The sequence below is a fragment of the Neoarius graeffei genome, chromosome 4 (assembly GCF_027579695.1).
Source record: "Neoarius graeffei isolate fNeoGra1 chromosome 4, fNeoGra1.pri, whole genome shotgun sequence".
NCBI lineage: Eukaryota > Metazoa > Chordata > Actinopteri > Siluriformes > Ariidae > Neoarius > Neoarius graeffei.
The window spans coordinates 101,216,893-101,239,159 of record NC_083572.1 but is presented as its reverse complement, the minus strand read 5'-3'; the positions used below and the strand labels follow the sequence as shown (position 1 = coordinate 101,239,159).

The following is a 22,267-nucleotide window of genomic DNA, read 5'->3' as shown; positions in this document are numbered from 1 at the left end:
AGCATAGATGAGTAAATTGGGACTTGCTGTGTATCAGAGTCCTTTGTGATGAATTACCGGTTCTTACCCGATCAAACATTCAGTCTTTTTCAAAATATCAAGTCAAGATCAGGAGTGATATGAAAGGCATAGTTCAGAAATCACGTTTGCAACATACAGGCATTTTAGCCAACTTTGGAGCTCTATTTCTGATTAGAATTTTGTCTCGGGTACTGCTATTTATGCTATTATGTTGCTTATTATGTTTCAGAACATAATTTTTCCCCAGTCAGAGATGTTGTTTATTCAGTCAGATTTCGAGAGAATTTATAAATGTATTTATTCATTTTGAAGATATGGTGAAAGTTTAGCACATTTTGTTTACAATATTAAACATTTTTCATAGCAATTTTTGTTTTAGTTTTATCCAGAAAAATTGTTTTGCATGGTTTATTATTCAGAAATAATAAAGTAGTTTTTTCAGTCAATTTTTCTTAATTCACTGTTGTTCAAAATAACCAATTTGAATTGAATCATGAAGCCAGTAACATGAATCAAAACGAACTGTGTATCATTACACCCTGAATAATAATAATTATATTTCTGACTTAACAAACTCATGTGCTACATACCAACAGCTCCACTGTTATGCACTTGTGTTTCTTAAGTGCACTTGAACAACTGAAGCACAAACCACAATGTGAGCAGTAATACGGCTTCACTCCTGTGTGAATGCGCTGGTGTATTTTGAAACTTCCGACCTGCCTAAAGCTTTTTCCACACTCTGTGCAATGATACGGCTTCTCTCCTGTGTGGATGCGCTGGTGGATTTTGAGTGTTCCTCCATCAGCAAAGCTTTTTCCACACTGTGAGCAGTAATACGGCTTCTCTCCTGTGTGAATGCGCTGGTGTTTCTTGAAATTTGCTCTATCAGAAAACCTCTTTGCACAGTGTGAGCAGTGATATGGCTTCTCTCCCGTGTGAATGCGCTGGTGGTTTTTAAGTGTTTCTCCATCAATAAAGCTTTTTCCACACTGTGAGCAGTGATATGGTTTCTCTCCTGTGTGGAGGCGCTCGTGTTTTTTGAGAGATCCTCTCACCCTAAAGCTTCTTCCACACTGTGAGCAGCGATATGGCTTCTCTCCTGTGTGAATGCGCTGGTGTGTTCTGAGAGATCCTCCATCACTAAAGCTTTTTCCACACTCTGAGCACTGATACGGTTTCTCTCTTGTGTGAATGTACTGATGTCTTTTGAGAGAGCCACCATCACTAAAGCTTTTTCCACACTGGGAGCAGTAATATGGCTTCTCTCCCATGTGAATGCGTTGGTGTTGTTGGAAGGCGTCCTCACGGGTAAAACTCATCCCACACTGTGAGCAATGATACGGTCCTGTGTGAATGCGCTGGTGTGTTTTGAGAGTTCCGAGGAGACTAAAGTTTTTCCCACACTGTGAGCAGTGATATGGTTTCTCTCCCGTGTGAATCCTCTGGTGTTGCATGAAATGTCCTCTCTGAGTAAAACTCTTACCACACTGGGAGCAGTGATATGGCTTCTCTCCTGTGTGGGTGCGCTGGTGCGTTTTGAGATTTCCTCCATTACTAAAGCTTTTCCCACACTCAGAGCAGTGGTAAATTTTCTTTTGCCTTTGTTTGTTCGTGTGGTGAATACCAGATGAAGTTGGCTGACCACTGGAGATTCTTGCAGATACAAAACTCTCATCATTAATCTCTTCCGAGTTCATCATAGTGGATTCTCCTGGCATGTTTGCAGAATTACAAACAGATGAAGACTTGCAAATAGGCATTTATTCCTAGAACAGAAAAAGGATAAACAATTAGTTTGGCATGCTTTTCACATGTGAAAAGCAACAAAATTTTTGAAAGTCAAGAACCTTGACCATGTCAAATTAAATTCTTGTCATATTCTGTGTGCAAATTTGGTTAAGGCCTACGTATAGTTCTGTGGACATGGTTTCACATAACGAGTCTCCAAAATATGCTAAATTTCCCGCTGTTGCGGATGCATCGTAGGGCACAAGCTGAACACTTGCACACTATGGCTCCTGCATCACCCTGTCAGGATTCATTTCTAATAAACTAAGAATCAGATTTCTGAGCACTTCAGAAAGAAGATGTGGTGATTTTATATGTACATATGTAACCACACACACATACCTTGATGTAATCATACAAGCAATAATTTGGTTTACGATGACCGTATTATGATTCAAAGCCAATTATGTTGATTTTCAGTAGTCAATGAAGCTGATATTACAAATAGATTGGTCAAAACATTATACTTTTATGGAACACTGAAGCATGTGTTGAACTAGAATAACTTTAACAAGAATGCTCTAAGAGCACAATATCCTCCGCTGACAATTATGCCATAACTCTGGTAAAATATGACTGAATTGAATGAAATTGCAATATGCCTATTATCGACATATAACAAAAAATCCTGTCAAGTTCCATGAAATTGCTCCAAAAATTGTGAGAGGAGTTTATTTCAGAAGGTAAGTACCCTTCCCAGGACGGACAGACAGACAGACATTGCCATGACATAATTCCCCTTTGGGCCTTTTGGCCAGCGGGGGATAAAAATTGTGAGTCAAGTCAGTTTATTTATATACATACCAGGAACAAGGATCAAGAAACCAGGAAACCACGAACACGGGAAGAAAGGCTTGGTAATGCACACTTAATGTAGCGTAATACTTTGCATCACCTTTGCATCAGCGCAGTCCTTAAGTAGCCATACACATAGTTCTCTAATTGAGTTCAGGTGCGCCTTGTTCATGGCGTGCGTGCTGGAGCTCACGGCGCATGCACAGCCCAAGGCACGCCTTCAGATGCACGCGCCACAGCGCGCAGGACTGACAGAACCCTCTCCCAAAGAGCTCCCTCTGGGAACAAAAATCCATCATAATAGACCCCGATGGGGGCTCAGGCTCTGGAACGACTTGGGTTCTTGGCTAGGAGTAGGCTTGCCCTCGGGACTTGACTTGGACTCTGGACTGGACGTGGGCTCGAGCTCTGGAGATGACTCAGGCTCAAGACTGGACTTGGACTCAAGCTCTGTAGATGGCTCTGGACTCGACTCAAGCTCTGTAGATGGCTCTGGACTGGACTCGGGCTCGAGCTCTGTAGATGACTCAAGTTCTGGACTTGGCTTGAACTGTGGACTTGGCTCTCTTTTGAAATCTGGACTTGGCTCAGGTACAGGTTCGAGCTCTGTCAGCGCACTGCTTTGGTCCGGGTTAGGACCTGGCGACGAGACGACGCAGATGTCTTCGTGGCCAGCTGAGGCAGAGGTCATTTCAACGTCATCTGACACCGGTTCAGGAACAGGCTCAGGTTCTGCCTTAACCCTGGCACCGGCACTGAAGCTGGCGCAGGTGTCGACTCTGGCACTGACTCTGATGCAGGTTCTGATGCTGGCTCTAGAGTAGACTCTGACGCAGGCTCTGGAGTAGACTCTGACGCAGGCCTTGACGCAGGCTCTGGCACTGGAGCGGGCCCTGGCGCAGGCTCTGGCACTGGAGCGGGCCCTGGCGCAGGCTCTGGCTCCGCCTCTGGCATGGGAGCAGACACTGGTGCTGACTCTGGCTCCACCTCTGGCACAGGAGTAGACATTGGCACTGACTCTGGCTCCACCTCTGGCATAGGAGCAGACACTGGTGCTGACTCTGGCTCCACCTCTGGCACGGGAGCAGGCACGAATTCTGATACAGACATGGGTTCAGGCATTAATTGAGGTGCTGGTTCTGGCTGAGAAACCAGCTCAAAAGAGACGGCCTCCAAGAGGGGCTCAGGAACAACAGCCTCCCCTGCTGTCTCTATATCAGCCACTAGGGGGCGCTCTGGAGCAACGGACTCCTCCGCTGAGTCAACCACTGGCATGATTACCCCTCCCCAAAAACTTTCATGGGGTTCCTCCTTTACTAATGATTCAAAGATAAACTTGAGCATGGTAAAGAAAGTCTGAGAGCTCCAAAGACACGAGTGCTCAACATGAATCAGGTAGTCCATCCATCTGCGTGCTCGTCCAGTAATGAATGTTAGGATGAAGCTTACCCAGATGGGTTCAGGTGGCTTGGGCTCTGGAAGACATCATAGAGGACGCCACACTGGATGTGGAATCCACACGGGTGATATTCTTCATCGTAGGGTGTAGGAGGGTAAGCATTGGTACGCCGGCGGATATATGAGGCTAGCAGCAGGGACAGGGAAACTCGGAAGCGGCGCGGAATCATGTATTGAAACAGGTCTGCTATATTCATTGTATGGTGAAGTATTCTGTTAGGTACGCGAGGGAGGCGGATGTACGTGCAGAAGTGTTTAGTTTAATAATAAAATGTGTAGGTGCAATTGGTAATTAAGTGATCAATCTCATTAAATCATTGAATCAGTCTCATTAATAATCTCATTAATTTTGGTGCTTAATAATAAATTACCAAACAGCTAAATTATGGTATATTCCAAATTATTATGATCACTTACCGTATTACATAACTCATACGCACCTTGGAATTCTTTGAGATTGGGTACTTCAAAGATATTGGAACACAAACACAGTTTCAATAATAAATGAATTTATTATAACAAAGATAAAAATGGATAATATCAGTTGGAATCTATATACAGTGTGTGTGTGTGTGTGTGTATGTGTGTGTGTGTGTGTGTGTGTGTGTGTGTGTGTGTCCACATGCCCTGAACAAAGAGTTAGCCTGGATGGCTAGCTAAGGTGTGCCTGTGTGTGTCCACGTGGCCTGAACAAAGAGTTAGCCTGTGTGTGGCCTGAACAAAAGAGTTAGCATGGATTGCTAGCTAAGGTGTGTGTGTGTGTGTGTGTGTGTGTGTCTACGTGGTGTAGGCCTTGTGGTAATCAAAAGGTTAGCCTAGCTTGCTAACGAGACAAAAGAATTAGCCGTGTGGCTAGCTAAGGCCCCAAGAATCCTACTTGGGGGAGTTAAGAACAAAGGAATGTTATCTAAGGTGTATGGGAGGATGACCACGTGTTGGAGACAAAAGATTAGCTCTGTGTAGCTAGCCCCCTAGCTTATAGCGTTACTAAATCCCCTGAAATCTTGATGAGGTCAAAATGTGTGTAAGAATGAAATTAAAAGTGTTAGGAAAGAATAGAGAAAAGCATGCAACCTATCTATTAAACAATTGCGAGATCAAAACAAAATAGAACAATCAATTCAACACCGAGTGTCTACAGTGTACACAATTAAACTGTTCCTGAGTTTAATTCACACTCCTTAATAAAAGCTAATTCCTAAGACTAGGTTTTGCCCAAAATTGCCAGTCTTACTTCAGTATCTCGCCTCTACGCGAGATTATGAGAAGATGTTCCGAGACTTTTGGAGTTTCACCGTTGTGAAGCATGTGAAGTGCAGAGAATTTTTTGGTCCGACACGTGGTCGCTCGTGATGAAAAGAAAGTCTCTGATCAGACAATGTGCACAGCTTTTTAATATTAGAAGGATCCGGTCGCTTCTAACTTTTAAATTAACTGCTTGGCGGCAGTTTGGTACGTACTTGATAATAGACAAACAAACCGGCTGTAGCTCAAGCTGAGTTTAAAATCGCGCGATTCTAAGATCTACCGTGGCCAAAGGTGAAAGAAAAGTGCGAAACTCTGATTCTTGAAGAAAAGAAAAGACGTCTTTATCTGGTTTGCTGGTGCGGGGTATCTCTTTGTGTCCAGATGGCTTGACATCCAAGACGAGAGAGAGACGGAAGCGTTGTTCCGTTACTTATGCCTTCAGGGAGGAAGTGACGTAGGAAATCCCGCCCAGGCGTGACGTGGGTCAATGCCGAAGTTGGCTGATGGGAAATGTAGTTTCTTAAAGAGACGGGCTGTCGTAGTTCTTAGACAGTAGGTGGCGACTGTACCTACAAGTGCATATATATACAAAAACACAAAAGGGAAACAATCCAAATCGGCAGGCAAGGTCATAAATGAGAATACAGGCAAAGGGTCAGTCGAGGCACAAACAGTATGTCGGAGGCAAAACGAGAACGAGAATGAGAAATAGGAACAATGATCGAGAAACCAGGAAACCATGAACACAGGAAGAAAGGCTCGGTAATGCGCACTTAACGTAGCGTAATACCTTGCATCGCCTTTGCATCAGCGCAGTCATTAAATAGCCATACACATAGTTCTCTAATTGAGTTCAGGTGTGCCTTGTTCACAGCGCGCATGCTGGAGCTCACTCGGCGCATGCGTAGCCCGAGGCACGCCTTCAGGTGCATGCGCCACAGCACACATGACTGACAGAGTGATCAGCCAACCAAGATAATAGCTAATGTAATGCCGCTTTTCCACTACAAACGCGGCTGAGCCGTGCCGTGCCGAGTCGAGCTGAGTCGAGCTGAGCGGGGCTGTTGGAGTTGCATTTCGACTACAACCGCGCTGAACCGTGCTGGCTGGAAGTGGGTGGACACATTGGGTGGAGTTAGCGAAAGTGGGTGGACGTGACGTGATGTCGTTAAGCAGCGCAAACAGTGACATCAGTGACAGTGGCGGAACAAGTCAGAGCCGGGCCGGGGGCGGGGCAAATGACCGGGCCCTTTATTAAAGCTTATCATAACATCATTTTAGGCTACAAAATGTCCGCAACTGCGGTGTTTACCAATTTCAACACTACCGGGTGCAACTATGTTATTTAGTACATCAAGTCCTTCAAACGAACATGTAACTCAGAAACAAAAAACATTAGGATACTGTACATGGCTCATAATAAAACATCAATAGCCTATACTGCGCACATTATTTGAAGGGCATACGAATGAGCGCTCAGAAGTTGCAACGGTGACAGGAAGAGTCAGAAATAAAAGGAGGGCGGTGCAAACCTCACTGAATGCACTGTGTTTACCAATTTCAACGTTATTTTGTACATTAAGTCCTTCAAACGAACATGTAACTCAGAAACAAAAAAACATTAGGCGACATACTGTACATGGCTCATAATAAAACATCAATAGCCTACTGCGCGCATTATTTGAAGGGCATACGACGAGCCTTGCGCTCCGCGAACTCGTCCACGATGCTCTGTATGTCACTGATTCAGTGATCTTTTAAGCGGTAGTCTCACGACCCGGATAGTAAACAATAAACATGGATGACATGGAGTCGTTAGTGTTGCTGGTCTTGGTGCTGTGGCTTGTTGTCACCGACAACGCCAACAGATACTGGCAAGAGCGTATAGATGAGGCGAGGCGCATAAGGCTTCAGAAATTCTCGTAATTCGTAATTATTCTTCTTCCGGGTTTGCGGTGTTTACAGATCCCAGCGCGCTCGCGGGGCGTGTGTGGGCATGTGAGGACACGCCTCCTCACCAATCAGTGCGCAGGGGAGTGTCTGCTCACGCCCCCAACCTCAGTCGGCACGGCTTGGCTCGCTTCAGCCCCACTCCAAAACGGTGCGAGTTTTAGGGGCTAAGCAGGGCTGAAACGAGCTGAGTCGTGCCGGTTTTTGGTAGTCGAAACGCGAGCCGTGTCGGGCTGAAGTGAGCTGAAGCGAGCTGAAGTGAGCTGAAAAAGGGTAGTGGAAAAGGGCCATAATAGTCAGTGAGGTTTGCTTTCCCAGGAATTCTTCTTCAAGCTAAATTTCCAAGAATCATTTAAAAGAAAATTTGTTCCACCCATACAAAATACTTGTACAAAATACAAGTAGGTTGGTCAGTGAAACTACTGAAAATCTTTTCTTTATACTTTTGTCAGTTAACTAAAGGTTCACACGAATTAAAAAAAAAAATCACAGCTTTTTGTTTTTATTGCATTTTGGAAAAAATCCCAACTTTTCTGGAAACGGGGTTAATACAAATGGCCAGTGCTCAAGAACAGACTCTGGGCTAATTTCAAACTAATCAGTCATAGATATTTCCAAGTGTGAAATCTCAGCATCACTTCTAACTAATCATTGTGTATTAGGGCCCGATGAATAAATAAAAAGGCTAATAAGATTGGCTGATCATGGTGCTTTATAACCTTATCAGTATCAGCTGGAATGAGGCCAATTAAGGGCTGATAAGATGCCTTGATTCCCAAGTTATGCAGCTGGCCAATTACCCTGAAGGATTCAGTATACAAGCAGCTTTGATCAGCAGTGAGCAGAAATGTGCCACATCCGACAGCAGGTTTGTGAACATCAAGTGAAGGTAAATGCTGTTTTATTTATAAAGGTGATACAGGTTATATTAGATAGGCCTTTTGTATTTACAAGAAAAATACACCGCTTGCATATATTTACAAAGAAGTTTACAAAGTTAGTAAGCTAGATGGCATCCTTTGGCATCAGACTTATGTCATGTTTTATCGCTCTTACGATATTGTGTCAGTAGTTCAAAACGTTTTGAATGCACACTTAGGCCTGCCTAAGTATGTTCATTCTAGTCACAATATTTTCAGACATTTCTATTTGAATGTAATATTTTGAGGGGTGTGGTGGGTATTAGCTGATAATATCGGTTATTGGAAATCGCAGGCATTTATCGTTGCCAATACCAAAAATCAGTCAGGTCCAAGATTATGTAATCTTGTTGTCCTTTTCGTTGTGTAGGTAGCCTAAATGTTTATCCTTCACCCTACCTGGAAATGTAAGAATAAACTTTTGAAAAATATAGATTTTTTTTGTGAGGAAATCAAACATCAGACTGAAGAAGTTGTTGGGAAATGTCAGGTTTGACTAAATGGGAATGGTTCAAACAACACACTCCTCACTTTCACCCAGTGTGTGAACTATCCCACCAGAGAGAATGTCACTGAATTTACTGTATGTTAATATTATAGAAGCATACAGTTATACAGCTATCACACCTCTTGGCAGATCTGACCATAACCTGGTGCACGTCTTTTCCCCTGCACAAGCCACCTGTGAAGAGGCAGCCAGGCACAGTCAGGTCCATGATAAGGTTGTCAAAGGAGGCCAGTGCAGCTCTGTAGGACTGTTTAGACACAAAAGACTGGGATGCTCCTTTACCCCTTTTGACCAACCGGGAACAAGTTTCAGAACCAATTCCATTCAGGATTCATCGAACCTTGGTGCCAGCTAGCAAACCGGCCCACATTTTCACCAGTTTTGAGCAGAACCATTGTAATCAAGGATGTATTATGAATGGATGGCATTGCACAACACACAATGGAAGAAAACAGTAGTGGCAAGATGGCAGAGCACACTGATTACCTGCAAGCATTTGGTCTGTTATTGCAAATATTTATTTTCATTCCAGTTTTTTTTCCTGAAGATGTATCCTTTTCCATTATGTTCTCCGTTGCTGTGCTCTGTTTCCTCTCCAAACTAATGACATGTCCTTTGGTGTCATCATGGTTGATGCTGGAAAAACCAGCTAGATTTTGGTTCCAGCTGGGAACCAACTTTTCAGGTTCTGAACTAATTTATTTTTGGTCAAAATGCTCTGGACGGTTCAACATTTGGTGCACAAACCAGAAAGGAATCTGTTCCCTGTTGGTGGAAAAGGGGCATCAGTGAGATGCACGGTGAGGACAGTGATTATCTCACAGACTGTGTCATGGAAGACATCAACTTTTGTGTCAAACACAGCACCTTTAAAACCTGTACACTGCTTCCCCAACAAGATGCCAAAGGTCACTAAAGACATCAAAGCCCTTCTGAACAAGAAGGAGGTGCCATTTGGGTCAGGTGACAGGGGGGCAGTGAAAAAGGTACAGAAACTGCTGTCAGTGAAGATAAAGGCAGGGTGGGACAAGTCACAGGAGGAAGCTGGAGAAAAGCTTTCAGCAGAACATGATAGAAGTGTGGAGGGCTGTGAAGACAATCACTGGCCTTAAATCCAGCAGCCAGGAGACTGATGGGGATATGGTCCCCATAGGGATATACAGTTAGGTCCATATATATTTGGACACTGACACAAATTTTGTTTTTTTTACCTGTTTACTGAAACATATTCAAGTTATAGTTATATAATGGACATAGACATAAAGTCCAGACTTTCAGCTTTCATTTGAGGGTATCCACATTAAAATTGGATGAAAGGTTTAGGAGTTTCAGCTTCTTAACATGTGCCACCCTGTTTTTAAAGGGACCAAAAGTAATTGGACAGTTGACTCAAAGGCTATTTCATGGGTAGGTGCGGGCAATTCCTTCGTTATGTCATTCTCAATTAAGCAGATAAAAGGCCTGGAGTTGATTTGAAGTGTGGTGCTTGCATTTGGAAGATTTTGCTGTGAAGAAAACATGCGGTCAAAGGAGCTCTCCATGCAGGTGAAACAAGCCATCCTTAAGCTGCGAAAACAGAAAAAAAACATCCGAGAAATTGCTACAATATTAAGAGTGGCAAAATCTACAGTTTGGTACATCCTGAGAAAGAAAGAAAGCACTGGTGAACTCATCAATGCAAAAAGACCTGGACGCCCACAGAAGACAACAGTGGGGGATGATTGCAGAATAATTTCCATGGTGAAGAAAAACCCCTTCACAACAGCCAACCAAGTGAACAACACTCTCCAGGAGGTAGGCGTATCAATATCCAAATCTACCATAAAGAGAAGACTGCATGAAAGTAAATACAGAGGGTTCACTGCATGGTGCAAACCACTCATAAGCCTCAAGAATAAAAAGGCTAGATTGGACTTTGCTAAAAAACATCTAAAAAAGCCAGCACAGTTCTGGAAGAACATTCTTTGGACAGATGAAACCAAGATCAACCTCTACCAGAATGATGGAAAGAAAAAAGTATGGCGAAGGCGTGGTACAGCTCATGATCCAAAGCATACCACATCATCTGTAAAACACGGCGGAGACAGTGTGATGGCTTGGGCATGCATGGCTGCCAGTGGCACTGGGTCACTAGTGTTTATTGATGATGTGACACAGGACAGAAGCAGCCGGATGAATTCTGAGGTATTCAGAGACATACTGTGTGCTCAAATCCAGGCAAATGCAGCCAAACTGATTGGTCGGCATTTTATAATACAGATGGACAATGACCCAAAACATGAAGCCAAAGCAACCCAGGAGTTTATTAAAGCATAGAAGTGGAATATTCTTGAATGGCCAAGTCAGTCACCTGATCTCAACCCAATTGAGCATGCATTTCACTTGTTAAAGACTAAACTTCAGACAGAAAGGCCCACAAACAAACAGCAACTGAAAACCACTGCAGTAAAGGCCTGGCAGAGCATTAAAAAGGAGGAAACACAGCGTCTGGTGATGTTCATGAGTTCAAGACTTCAGGCAGTCATTGCCAACAAAGGGTTTTCAACCAAGTATTAGAAATGAACATTTTATTTACAGTTATTTAATTTGTCCAATTACTTTTGAGCCCTTGAAATGAAGGGATTGTGTTTAAAAAATGCTTTAGTTCCTCACATTTTTATGCAATCATTTTGTTCAACCCACTGAATTAAAGCTGAAAGTCTGAACTTCAACTGCATCTGAATTGTTTTGTTCAAAATTCATTGTGGTAATGTACAGAACCAAAATTAGAAAAATGTTGTCTCTGTCCAAATATTTATGGACCTAACTGTAGAGACAATGAGTTTAACCTGTTCAACAGGTTTGACAACGGGCCTCAGCTCAATCTTCCCTGCAGCCCCACTAGGACCTCCATGGTACCCAAAATATCCCAAGGTTCAAAGTCCAAAATCCAAATAAGAAAAGAAGAGCCAAAAACTCAAACGCTCAGAAGATAAAAAGGTCAAAACAAAATCCACAAAGTCCAAAAGAAAGGAGCAAAAAAACAAGAATACAAAGACACAGGCAAGATACATGGGACAGAGGGAACTAGCACTAACAGCATAGCAAAGGAAAAAGACTCCGTGACAAGGGAACAAACAGAGGGGTATTTATACACACACTAATTAAGGAACAGGGCGGGGCAGGAAACAGGCAATGAAGACAAACACAAAAAACACAGTGGCGGCCTCTAGAGGCCAAAACAAACATGACAAGATGGAAATAACAGCGGCCTCTAGAGGCCAAAACAGTCCCAGTCCTAACAGGACCCCCCCCCCCCCCCCCCAGGAGCGTCTCCTGACGTTCCCAGGGCGAACCGGATGGGCCGAATGGAAGTCCCGGCATAGTCCTTTATCTAGAATGTCCCGGGCGGGGACCCAACAGCGTTCCTCAGGGCCATAGCCCTCCCAATCAACTAGATATTGAAGCCCGCCGCGGACCCGGCGGGAGTCAAGCAGACGATGCACGGTGAACACAGTCTGACCCTGGAAGATGCAGGGGGGTGGGGGGTTCCTAGGGGCAGGGGCATACGTGGATGTCAGTACGGGCCGCAACAGGGAAACATGGAATGTGGGGTTGATCCTCAGAGTCCGGGGCAACTGGAGTCGGTAGGCGACAGGGTTCACCCTGCGCACCACCTTGAAGGGGCCAATGTAGCGAGGAGCAAGCTTGCGGTTCTCCACCCGCAGCGGAAGGTCCTTAGTGGACAGCCAAACCCGCTGCCCAGGGCAGAAAGCATGGGCAGGTCTTCTATGGCGGTTGGCCTGAGTCTGGTTGGTTCTGGAGGTCTGGATGAGGGTCTTCCTGACCTTGCTCCAGGTCTTGCGACACCGTCTCACATATTGGTTGACCGAGGGCACCCCCGCATCCTCCTCCTGGTCCGGGAACAGAGGTGGCTGGAACCCGAATTGGCACTGGAATGGCGACAGCTTGGTGGCTGATGACTGCAGGGTGTTGTGGGCGTACTCTGCCCATGGCAGCCAGGTGCTCCACGATGTCGGGTTATCCATAGCCAGGCCTCGCAGGGTGGTTTCCAGGTCCTGGTTGAGCCTCTCCGTCTGGCCATTGGACTGTGGATGAAACCCAGAGGAGAGGCTGGCAGTGGCTCCGATGACCTTGCAGAACCCGTGCCACACTCGGGAGGAGAACTGGGGCCCTCGGTCTGAGACGATGTCCTGTGGGAGACCAAAGGCTCGGAAGACATGAGTGAATAATAGTTTAGCAGTTTCAAGAGCAGAAGGGAGCTTGCACAGTGGTAAAAAGCGGCAGGCCTTGGAGAATCTGTCAACTATGACCAATATGACAGTGTTACCTTGTGACTCAGGGAGACCCGTGATGAAGTCGACTGCCACGTGGGACCAGGGACGCCGGGAAATGGTCAGAGGATGCAGGAGACCCTGGGGACGCTGTCGCGGGTTCTTGGTTCTGGTGCAGACCTCACAGGACAGGACAAATGACCTTACTTCCTTCTCCATATTAGGCCACCAGAAGTGTCTTTTCAGGAAGTCTAGGGTCCTCTGAGCTCCCGGGTGGGCGGTGAGAGGGGAAGAGTGACCCCACTGGAGAACCTTGGCCCGGGCTTGATGTGGGACGTACAAGAGGCCCGGTGGCCCCGTCCCAGGACCGGGGTCCTGGCGTTGGGCTCGTCGGACGGCCTCCTCAATACCCCAGCGGGCAGCGGCCACAATCCGGGACACAGGGATAATAGGCCCGACTTCACTCTCCCTGTTAGTGGCAGAGAACAGCCTGGACAGTGCGTCAGGTTTGGTGTTCTTGGAGCCGGGGCGGTACGAGAGGGTGAAGTCAAACCGACTGAAAAACAGGGCCCACCTAGCCTGTCGTGGGTTCAGTCTCTTGGCTTGCTGGAGGTACTCCAGGTTCTTGTGGTCTGTCCAAACCAGGAATGGATGTTGCGCTCCCTCCAGCCAGTGCCTCCACTCCTCAAGGGCCAGTTTGACCGCTAGCAGTTCTCGATCCCCCACATCGTACCGGGACTCCGCAGGACTCAGGTGGTGGGAGAAGTAAGCGCAGGGGTGCAGCTTTCCTTCCGAACATTGAGAGAGCACCGCGCCGACACCACTGTCCGAGGCGTCCACCTCCACGATGAATGGTTGGGAGGTGTCCGGGAGGACCAGAATGGGTGCCGTGCAGAAGCGGTGCTTGAGGTCTTTGAACACCTTTTCCGCCTGAGGAGACCAGACATAAGATCCACCTTTCCCTTTGGTGAGGTCCGACATGGGTGCTGCTACAGAACTAAAGTTCCTGATAAACTTGCAGTAGAAGTTAGCAAATCCTAAGAACCACTGAACCTCTTTGACGGACTTGGGAGTGGGCCAGTCCCGGATGGCCAGGGTCTTGGCTGGGTCCATTTGGAGTTGGCCTGTCCGTACAATAAAACCCAGAAAGGAGACCTCGGGAACATGAAATTCACATTTCTGGGCCTTGGCGAACAGATTGTTCTGTAGCAGCCTCTGGAGAACCTGGCGGACATGGTGGCGGTGCTCCTGCACGGTCTTGGAAAAGATAAGGATGTCGTCGAGGTAGACAAAAACGTACAGGTTAATCATGTCCCTCAAGACGTCGTTGATTAGGGCCTGAAAAACAGCTGGTGCATTGGTGAGTCCGAAGGGCATCACCTGGTATTCGTAGTGCCCAGACGGGGTGTTGAAGGCAGTCTTCCACTCGTCTCCCTGTCTGATACGGATGAGGTGGTATGCGTTCCGTAGGTCCAACTTGGTGAAGACGGTGGCGCCTTGGAGCAGGTCGAATGCTGTGGACATCAGCGGAAGGGGATATCGGTTGCGCACAGTGATCTTGTTCAGGCCCCTGTAGTCAATACATGGTCAGAGCCCCCCATCCTTCTTGCCGACAAAGAAGAAGCCGGCACCAGCAGGTGAGGTGGAGGGTCAAATAAACCCAGAGACCAGGGCGTCTTTGAGGTATTCCTCTATGGCCTTGTGTTCTGGCTGAGAGAGGGAAAACAGTCTGCCACAAGGAGGGGTAGTCCCAGGGAGCAAGTCGATGGCACAGTCGCAGGCGCAGTGCGGAGGAAGAACGGCGGCCCTGCTCTTGCTAAAGACCTCTTTGAGATCCCAGTACTCTGTGGGAACTTGAGATAACTCGGTGGGATCAGGAGGCTCGGCAGGAGACACAGGAGAGCTAGAGAGCAGACAAGAGGCATGGCATGCAGGGCCCCATTCCACAACCTGGCTTGTTACCCAGTCTATGCGAGGGTTGTGGCGAGTAAGCCAAGGAAGGCCTAGAATGACTGGGAACTCTGGTGAATGAATAAGGTGCAGGGATATTTCTTCCTTGTGACCTTAAGACTGGAGGAAGACTGGAGAAGTAACTTGGGTGACTCTTCCATCACCTAACGCTTGGCCATCAAGGGCAGACACAGACAGTGGGACTTCAAGAGGCGCAGTCGGGACATTGATGCTTTGGGCGAAGTGGATATCCATAAAGTTTCCAGCCACCCCTGAGTCTAACAAGGCTTGACAAGAGTGGACGGACTCACCCCAGGAGATGGAGACCGGGATGTAGATTCCTTGGCCAGGGAGTCCGGGAGAGAGGGTAGGCCCCGTCACAACCCTCCCTCGGCTGGATGGGGCGGTCCTTTTCCCAAGAGCTCGGGACATGATGCTCGGAAGTGACCAGGCTTGCCACAGTAGATGCAGCACTTGTCCCTCCTTCTGCGCTCCCTCTCGGCTACGGAGAGACGAGTACGGTCAACTTGCATGGGCTCTGGACAGTCACTGGAGGAGGTAGACAGGCTCCATGTAGAGGCAGTGAGGCTGGGGAGACTCAGGACTTGGCGGCGTTCTCTAATCCTGTTGTCCAGACGAATAGCATGTGAGATCAGAGTTTCGAGGTCACTTGGGCATCCAATAGAGGCCAGGCCGTCTTTGATGGGGTCAGACAAACCATGGTGAAAGGCTGAAACCAGGGCAGCCTCATTCCATCCGCTGACTGCTGCGAGCGTCCGGAATGATATGGCGTAGTCTGCGACGCTTCCTCCTTGCCGGATGGACATGAGCTTTCTGGCTGCGTAGGTACTGATGTCCGCCTGGTCGAAGACCCGAGGCATCTCTTCAGTAAACAGTTCAAAATCAGAGCACTCGGGTCCCCGTCTCTGATAGCTGATAGCTCAGATAGCTGTTGCCCAAGCTCGTGCCTTACCAGCCTTACCAGCTAACAAAGGCGATCTTGCACTTTGGTAAGCACTGGGTAAGGAACTCCCGGCACTCACCGTGCTTGCCGTCATACCTCTGTGGTGCAGGAAGGCTGGGTTCGCGAGGTGAAGGAGACAGTGTGGCGGGAGGCACTGGAGCAGGAGCTGGATCAGGAGATGCAGGCAGAGGTGTCAGCTGTGCAGGGTTTTCCCAATTTCCTGAAGCAGTACCTCGTGGCGAGCAAGGGCCTCATGTTGGCTTGTGAGCGTTCGTCCATGGTCGCTCCGAAGCGTGTCAAAGCTGCCATAATTCCCTGAAGGTTGGCCGGGTAGACAGTTGAAGCAGAGTCGGTCATGACGGAGTCTTTCTGTTAGGGTTTTGCTGGGATTCGAACCTGGGTCGCTGGTGTGATAATCCAGCAAACCCCCACTAGGCCACCAGGGGGATGACTAAAGTGCAGAGGCGTGAGGCGAAAGTAGAGTATCAAAAACAGTTTATTTACAATATGTACAATCCAAGGGAAAAAACAAAAAGAATAATCCAAAGCTCAGAAGATAAACAAAAATAAAATATCCCAAGGTTCAAAGTCCAAAATACAAATAAGAAAAGAAGAGCCAAAAACTCAAACGCTCAGAAGATAAAAAGGTCAAAACAAAATCCACAAAGTCCAAAAGAAAGAAGCAAAAAACCAAGAATACAAAGACACAGGCAAGTTACATGGGACAGAGGGAACTAGCACTAACAGCATAGCAAAGGAAAAAGACTCCGTGACAAGGGAACAAACAGAGGGGTATTTATACACACACTAATTAAGGAACAGGGCGGGGCAGGAAACAGGCAATGAAGACAAACACAAAAAACACAGTGGCGGCCTCTAGAGGCCAAAACAAACATGACAAGATGGAAATAACAGCGGCCTCTAGAGGCCAAAACAGTCCCAGTCCTAACACATATATCACAATGACCACATTTCAGAGGGAACTAAATTTCACCGATTGTATGAAATCGAAAGGCCGTCTTGCTTTAACGCCATTAGTATTCCTATTATTATTCACTAAATGTTAGAGCTCGTCGGGGCTCATTGCAATTGGATTGCAACAATTAATTTTTAATTTAAAATACACTTAACTGTTAGGTCTGCCATTAATATTATAATACAGCAATTTCTGGCCTCTCCCAGAAAAGTAAAAAATTTTAGATGCTCTCTGGTTCAATCTGGTGCATTCTAGGCCCCATTTTCACTGCTGATAAGGAACATTTTTATTAGAGTTGAGCCAGATACTTGGCTGAAACGAGTATCCGGTACGGATAAAGCACTTTTGCCAAGTACGAGTATTATACAAGTCAATATCTGTGCTCGGCCTGAATGAAAATCCTCACACAGCGTCACAGCACCCCTCCCCTACACACACCGCTCTGTTCACTCACACAGAGAACAGCTCTCTGTCTCTCCCTCAGTCACTCAGGTTCGCGTGTATTTTCCGTTAGTGTGTCGGGTTTCTTCAGCTTCAAGTTTGTTTTTATTTCAGTTTGTACTTACTTACAACCAGTAGAGTTCTGGTAAACATGGGTTCGTTCAGACGTGGTGCTTGGTAGAAAGCGACTCGCGTTGCGTCTCTGCCTGTCGGAGATTTTTTTTCTTTTTTTAACCGTTGGTTAAAAACAATTTTTTTTACTTCACGCATTGAGTGTCTGACACTTTCTTGCTGTAATTCATGTAAAAATAAAGGTAGTAGTGGTATAAGTATTACAAATTAAGCTACACACACACTCTCTCTCTCTGCTGGTCGTCGGAGTTTTTTTTTTAAACCGTCAGTTGGCTCTCACCAGTTTTATTTTACTTCACGCACTGAGTGTCTGACACTTTCTAGGTAGTAGTGGTATAAATAATATTACAAATTAAGCTACACACACACACACACACACACACACACACACACACACCTGGTGTGGAAATAAAAAAAAATAAAAAAGAACCAAAAAAAAAATCACACTGATCATAAAAAAAATTAAAAGTTAAAAAAAGAAAGTTATGTTGAGTATGAAAACTCTTGTTCATTACATTTCATTTCATAATTGCAACCGCATGCGTTGTATTCATTGTTGCAAAACTTGTTCTGTAAATAGTTCGTTTGCTATCGTGATCAAAACCATTGATCTGAAGCTCAATGCTGATGCTGTCCTGTAAATAGTTTTCTAATCAGCAATAAATATAACAATTTCTGATCAACCCATATCAATTGCATGTTTAAAATAACATACTGGTTAAAGCCCCGCCCGTTTCAAGACAACTAGACCCACTTCCGGGTTAAATCCCGCCCACTTCTGGGTTAGGCCCCGCCCACTCTGAGTACAGCTACGGATACAGATAATTCATATGGTTAACAGATACAGATAATGCTGTACTCGCTCATCCCTAATTTTTATTATCAGTTTGTGCACGAAACTGAGTGTATGGCATAACATAGTCCAAAATAATAACATGCTCGTGTAATTAATAGCCTACACATGCAGTTGGAACGTCAACCAATAAAACATGAATTATTAACTACACCTATGTTGTTTAAATAATTTATTAGCATTAAATTAACCTGCAGAGAGAAAAACGCTTAATTATTCATATTTATTAATAATAAATACAATGCCACATCACTAAAGCATAGATATATGTTCCAGATCAAACCTGAAAATTAGAAGTAGCATGATTAAAGCAGGAAAGGCTGTCCAGAGGGGCCAGGCTCCGTTCAGAGAACAGAATACATACAGCAGGTACTGAAGCTGTCATCTATTCACCATGACTATTGATTGACAAGTCTAAAACAAAAAAAAACTAACTACTGACTAGCAAAAAAAAAAAAAAGGGCACTTAACAAGGAGACACAAATAGATGTCAGTTCCCACCACCAGCAGATTTGGTATCCAGTTGTGAACTACAAGTATCCGGGCAGCATGGTGGTGTAGTGGTTGGCACTGTTGCCTCACAGCAAGAAGGTTCTGGGTTTGAGCCCAGCAGCCAACGAAGGCCTTTCTGTGTGGAGTTTGCATGTTCTCCCCGTATCTGCATGGGTTAGGTTAACATGGGGCAGCCATGGCCTGAGGTTGGGCTGAAGTGCCCTTGAGCAAGGCACCTAACTACTCCCCGGGCACTGTAGCATAGCTGCCCACTGCTCTGGGTATGTGTGTGCTCATTGCTCACTTGCGTGTGCATGTGTGTGCTCACTGCTTCAGATGGGTTAAATGCAGAGGAGGAATTTCACTGTGTGCTTAAGTCTGTGCTTGAGTGTACATTTTCATTTACCTTAACCTTGCAACACTGCCAACAGAACTGTAGTGAAAAACATCGTCCGGCACTGTCACTGTCCCCTGACAGTCTGCCTCCAAAATTATACTGGAAAAAATAAAAAGAAATGTGTCTACACAGTTGTTCATTTTTAAATTAACCTCGGCCTATTAGATAGGATAATCTTATCCAAATGTCCTGTGTTTGTGTGCTACCACCAACGTCATTTCAAAGGAGTAGTTTTTAATTCACAGTCTCACACACACAGACCATCACGGCATGAGACGGTTATGGAAAGACTCAACAACTTCACCAAAGTCAGCATTTTGCATTGGAAGACCAACTAGAAATTCACCATGTTCAAGATCCACGGTCATTACTCTTTCATAAGAATAGTTATTTGTTTACCCATAACTCCTCATTTGGGCACCTTTCTTGCCAAACTTGGAAAGAATCTGGACAAGGTTAGCTGGTTCTGTTGCCTTTTCTTTGGTACTTCTGGAGCCAAGATGACATTCAATTCATAATTAAATAAAAGTTTCACATGCTCGAGCGGCGGCTACAATTATTGACAACTTAATGATCTTTTGGCCGTTGCAAAAATAGAAAAGACTTTCAATACGTACATTGTGCATGAATAGTTACTCAAACTTCCACTGGAAAAAAAATTAGTTGATTCCTGATTACTTAGCGTATCAGATCACATGACACCATTCCACAAGTATTGATACCTTTGTCCACAGTTATCGACACCGTTCCACAATTATTGACACCCAGATGATTTTTTTTTTAAACATTGGTACGTGGTATTAAGTTAACAAAATGTAGTTTTTATTTAAATTTTGTTTTACAAAGACTTATATTTAGTACAAAATATCTTTATCAATATATCGATGTCAGTGCTTACGTAAATAAGGAAGTAATTCTAATGTTTGCAAACAAATGAACTGATAATGTTTAACCTGTTTCAGAAAATCTTTTTGTTCCACTTTCTACCCACTTTCTAAATATTTTTGTAGATCACATTTTGTAAATCATTCATTGCTGTTTGTATTAATTTCTAGTCTTGGAGTTTACCAATAAATGTCAACAAGCAACTGATATTATAACCACATGAAAATCCAGGTCAAAGGTCGATTTTTTTTTTTAATTGAGATTTTAAATTTACATCAAAAAACATAAAATGTCTACTGATATTGTAATACTTGGTAGATATTTATAACAAACTGCAAAAAAAAATCTGACTGGAATAGAAAAATCTGAATATTTCAAGCATGTCATTTTTTTCTATGCTAGGAATTTAATTCTGGTCTAATTCTATTTATTGCAATAGGATTCCAAATACTCTATAAACATTCCATTCTGTTATGAATCAGAAAAAAAAATATTATAAATCACAGCACTTTAATTTTTTTAAAGTACTTCCAGTGCCGTATTAAGCCAATGCGGTGCCCCTGGGCACTATACCTCAAGTGCCCCCCCACCACCACCCTGCGCACACGCGTTCAGTAACCTCCTGCACACACTCACAAACCTTGCCCTTTGCTGTCAAAAATAGTAGCATATACATAAACAATAGTACACATAAATAAGGTCATTCTTCCTCATTGAAAATTTATTAAGTAGGCTACATCAGCCCATAAAATTCACTGAAAACAACCAACGATATGCATGTAGGCATATTGAAATGTCTTATTCAAAAATGAGCAGCATATATTTGTATGTCTCAATAAAAACCTTCAAAGCATCCATACTCTATTCTATCCATATTAAAATGTCTCAATTCAAAATGTGTATCAATTCAAACAGCATCAGCAATTTAAACAGCATCCATCTATATACAATACAGCCTATTCAAATGTGTCAATTCAAAATGTGTATCAATTAAAATAGCATCGATCTAGGCAACATATTCAAATGTCTCAATTCGAAATATAAATTCAAATAACATCCCTCGTCTTCCTTCTCGTCACCATGGTGTGAACTGATCTCTACCTGGCTTAAAGTGGCTTCGCACATATCCTCCTCCCTGGGGTCTCCCTCACTCCCATCTTCCTCAAGGGGATCCTCGTCGTCGCCGACCCCTCGGCTAACACTGGCTGTGGTTGTAGCATCTCCCCGGCTAGTGCTAGCAGGGCCATCTCCCTCACTAGCATCGCTGATTTCACTAGCTTTGGCTTCAGCGCTGGTAGTGACAGCAGTTGTCGATGTTTTTATAAAAAAACAATCTAACACTGGAACATTTTTAATTGCAGCTACACGCCTGGAGTCTCTCTTTTTTTAATTTTCTCTTCGCACAACCACTCAATTGATGTCTGTCCATTTTTCATTTCTACCGCGGTTTTTAAAAAATTGATAAATTTCACCGTAGGTGGACTGGCTCAACTGACAGGTTGAGGAAAGAGGGGTTAATGGTCACATAGGCCACTCTTGCTCAGAAATCAGAATTATGATTATTGTTGTTGTTCTTATGAAATTAGTGTTCATAATGAATTATATATGACTATTTAACAATGTCAAGTGTATAACCATTTTAAGTGTACAAACATTCACGAAAAATATTTTTAAAGTTTCTGTCATGTGGTGCCCCCCCACTGGCTGTAAGTGGTTAGTGCCCCTGGGCACTGTGCCGCAGGCCCATATAGTTAATCTGGCCTTGAGTACTTCATCTACTTCAACAATATTACACAAAGATCAATCCGTAACAGTTGTAAATGTCACTTAATTCCACAGGGTGTCGATAATGGTGGACACCGGTGAAAGTGATCATTGTTATCGACACCTCACGTGACTTCTCAAACACGCGTTTAGATACAAAATGGCGACTGTCAAATGAAAGAGTAAGAAACAAAGCAGGGTTCAACAAGGAGATCATGAAATGGTGAATCTGAGAAGTAAAATGGTGAATCTGAGAAGTAAAAACATGCCCATGATCTTTCCACCATGCTTACCTGTGATGATAACATCCGGGTTTTTCTCAAATTGTTAATCGTGCAAAAAAAAAAATCCATCTCAGGTAACGAGCTGTGTCATCAGACGACAAGTTCAAAAGGCGGGGGGGGGTGTCTTCCGGTTGATTAATTAACCAATAATAACTGTTGTAACT

At 44.6% G+C, this 22,267-nt stretch overlaps 1 protein-coding gene across 1 annotated transcript; it reads right to left on the bottom strand.

Moving 5' to 3' along the window:
• Positions 1-525: 525 nt before the first annotated feature.
• Positions 526-19,250, bottom strand: LOC132885418 (zinc finger protein 501-like). The gene is made up of 2 exons (XM_060920078.1): positions 19,180-19,250; positions 526-1,790 (listed from the first exon to the last, which is right to left on the bottom strand). Exon 2 carries the CDS (start codon positions 1,782-1,784, stop codon positions 597-599), a length of 1,188 nt encoding a protein of 395 aa, XP_060776061.1. The 5' UTR covers positions 1,785-1,790; positions 19,180-19,250; the 3' UTR covers positions 526-596.
• Positions 19,251-22,267: the final 3,017 nt, after the last annotated feature.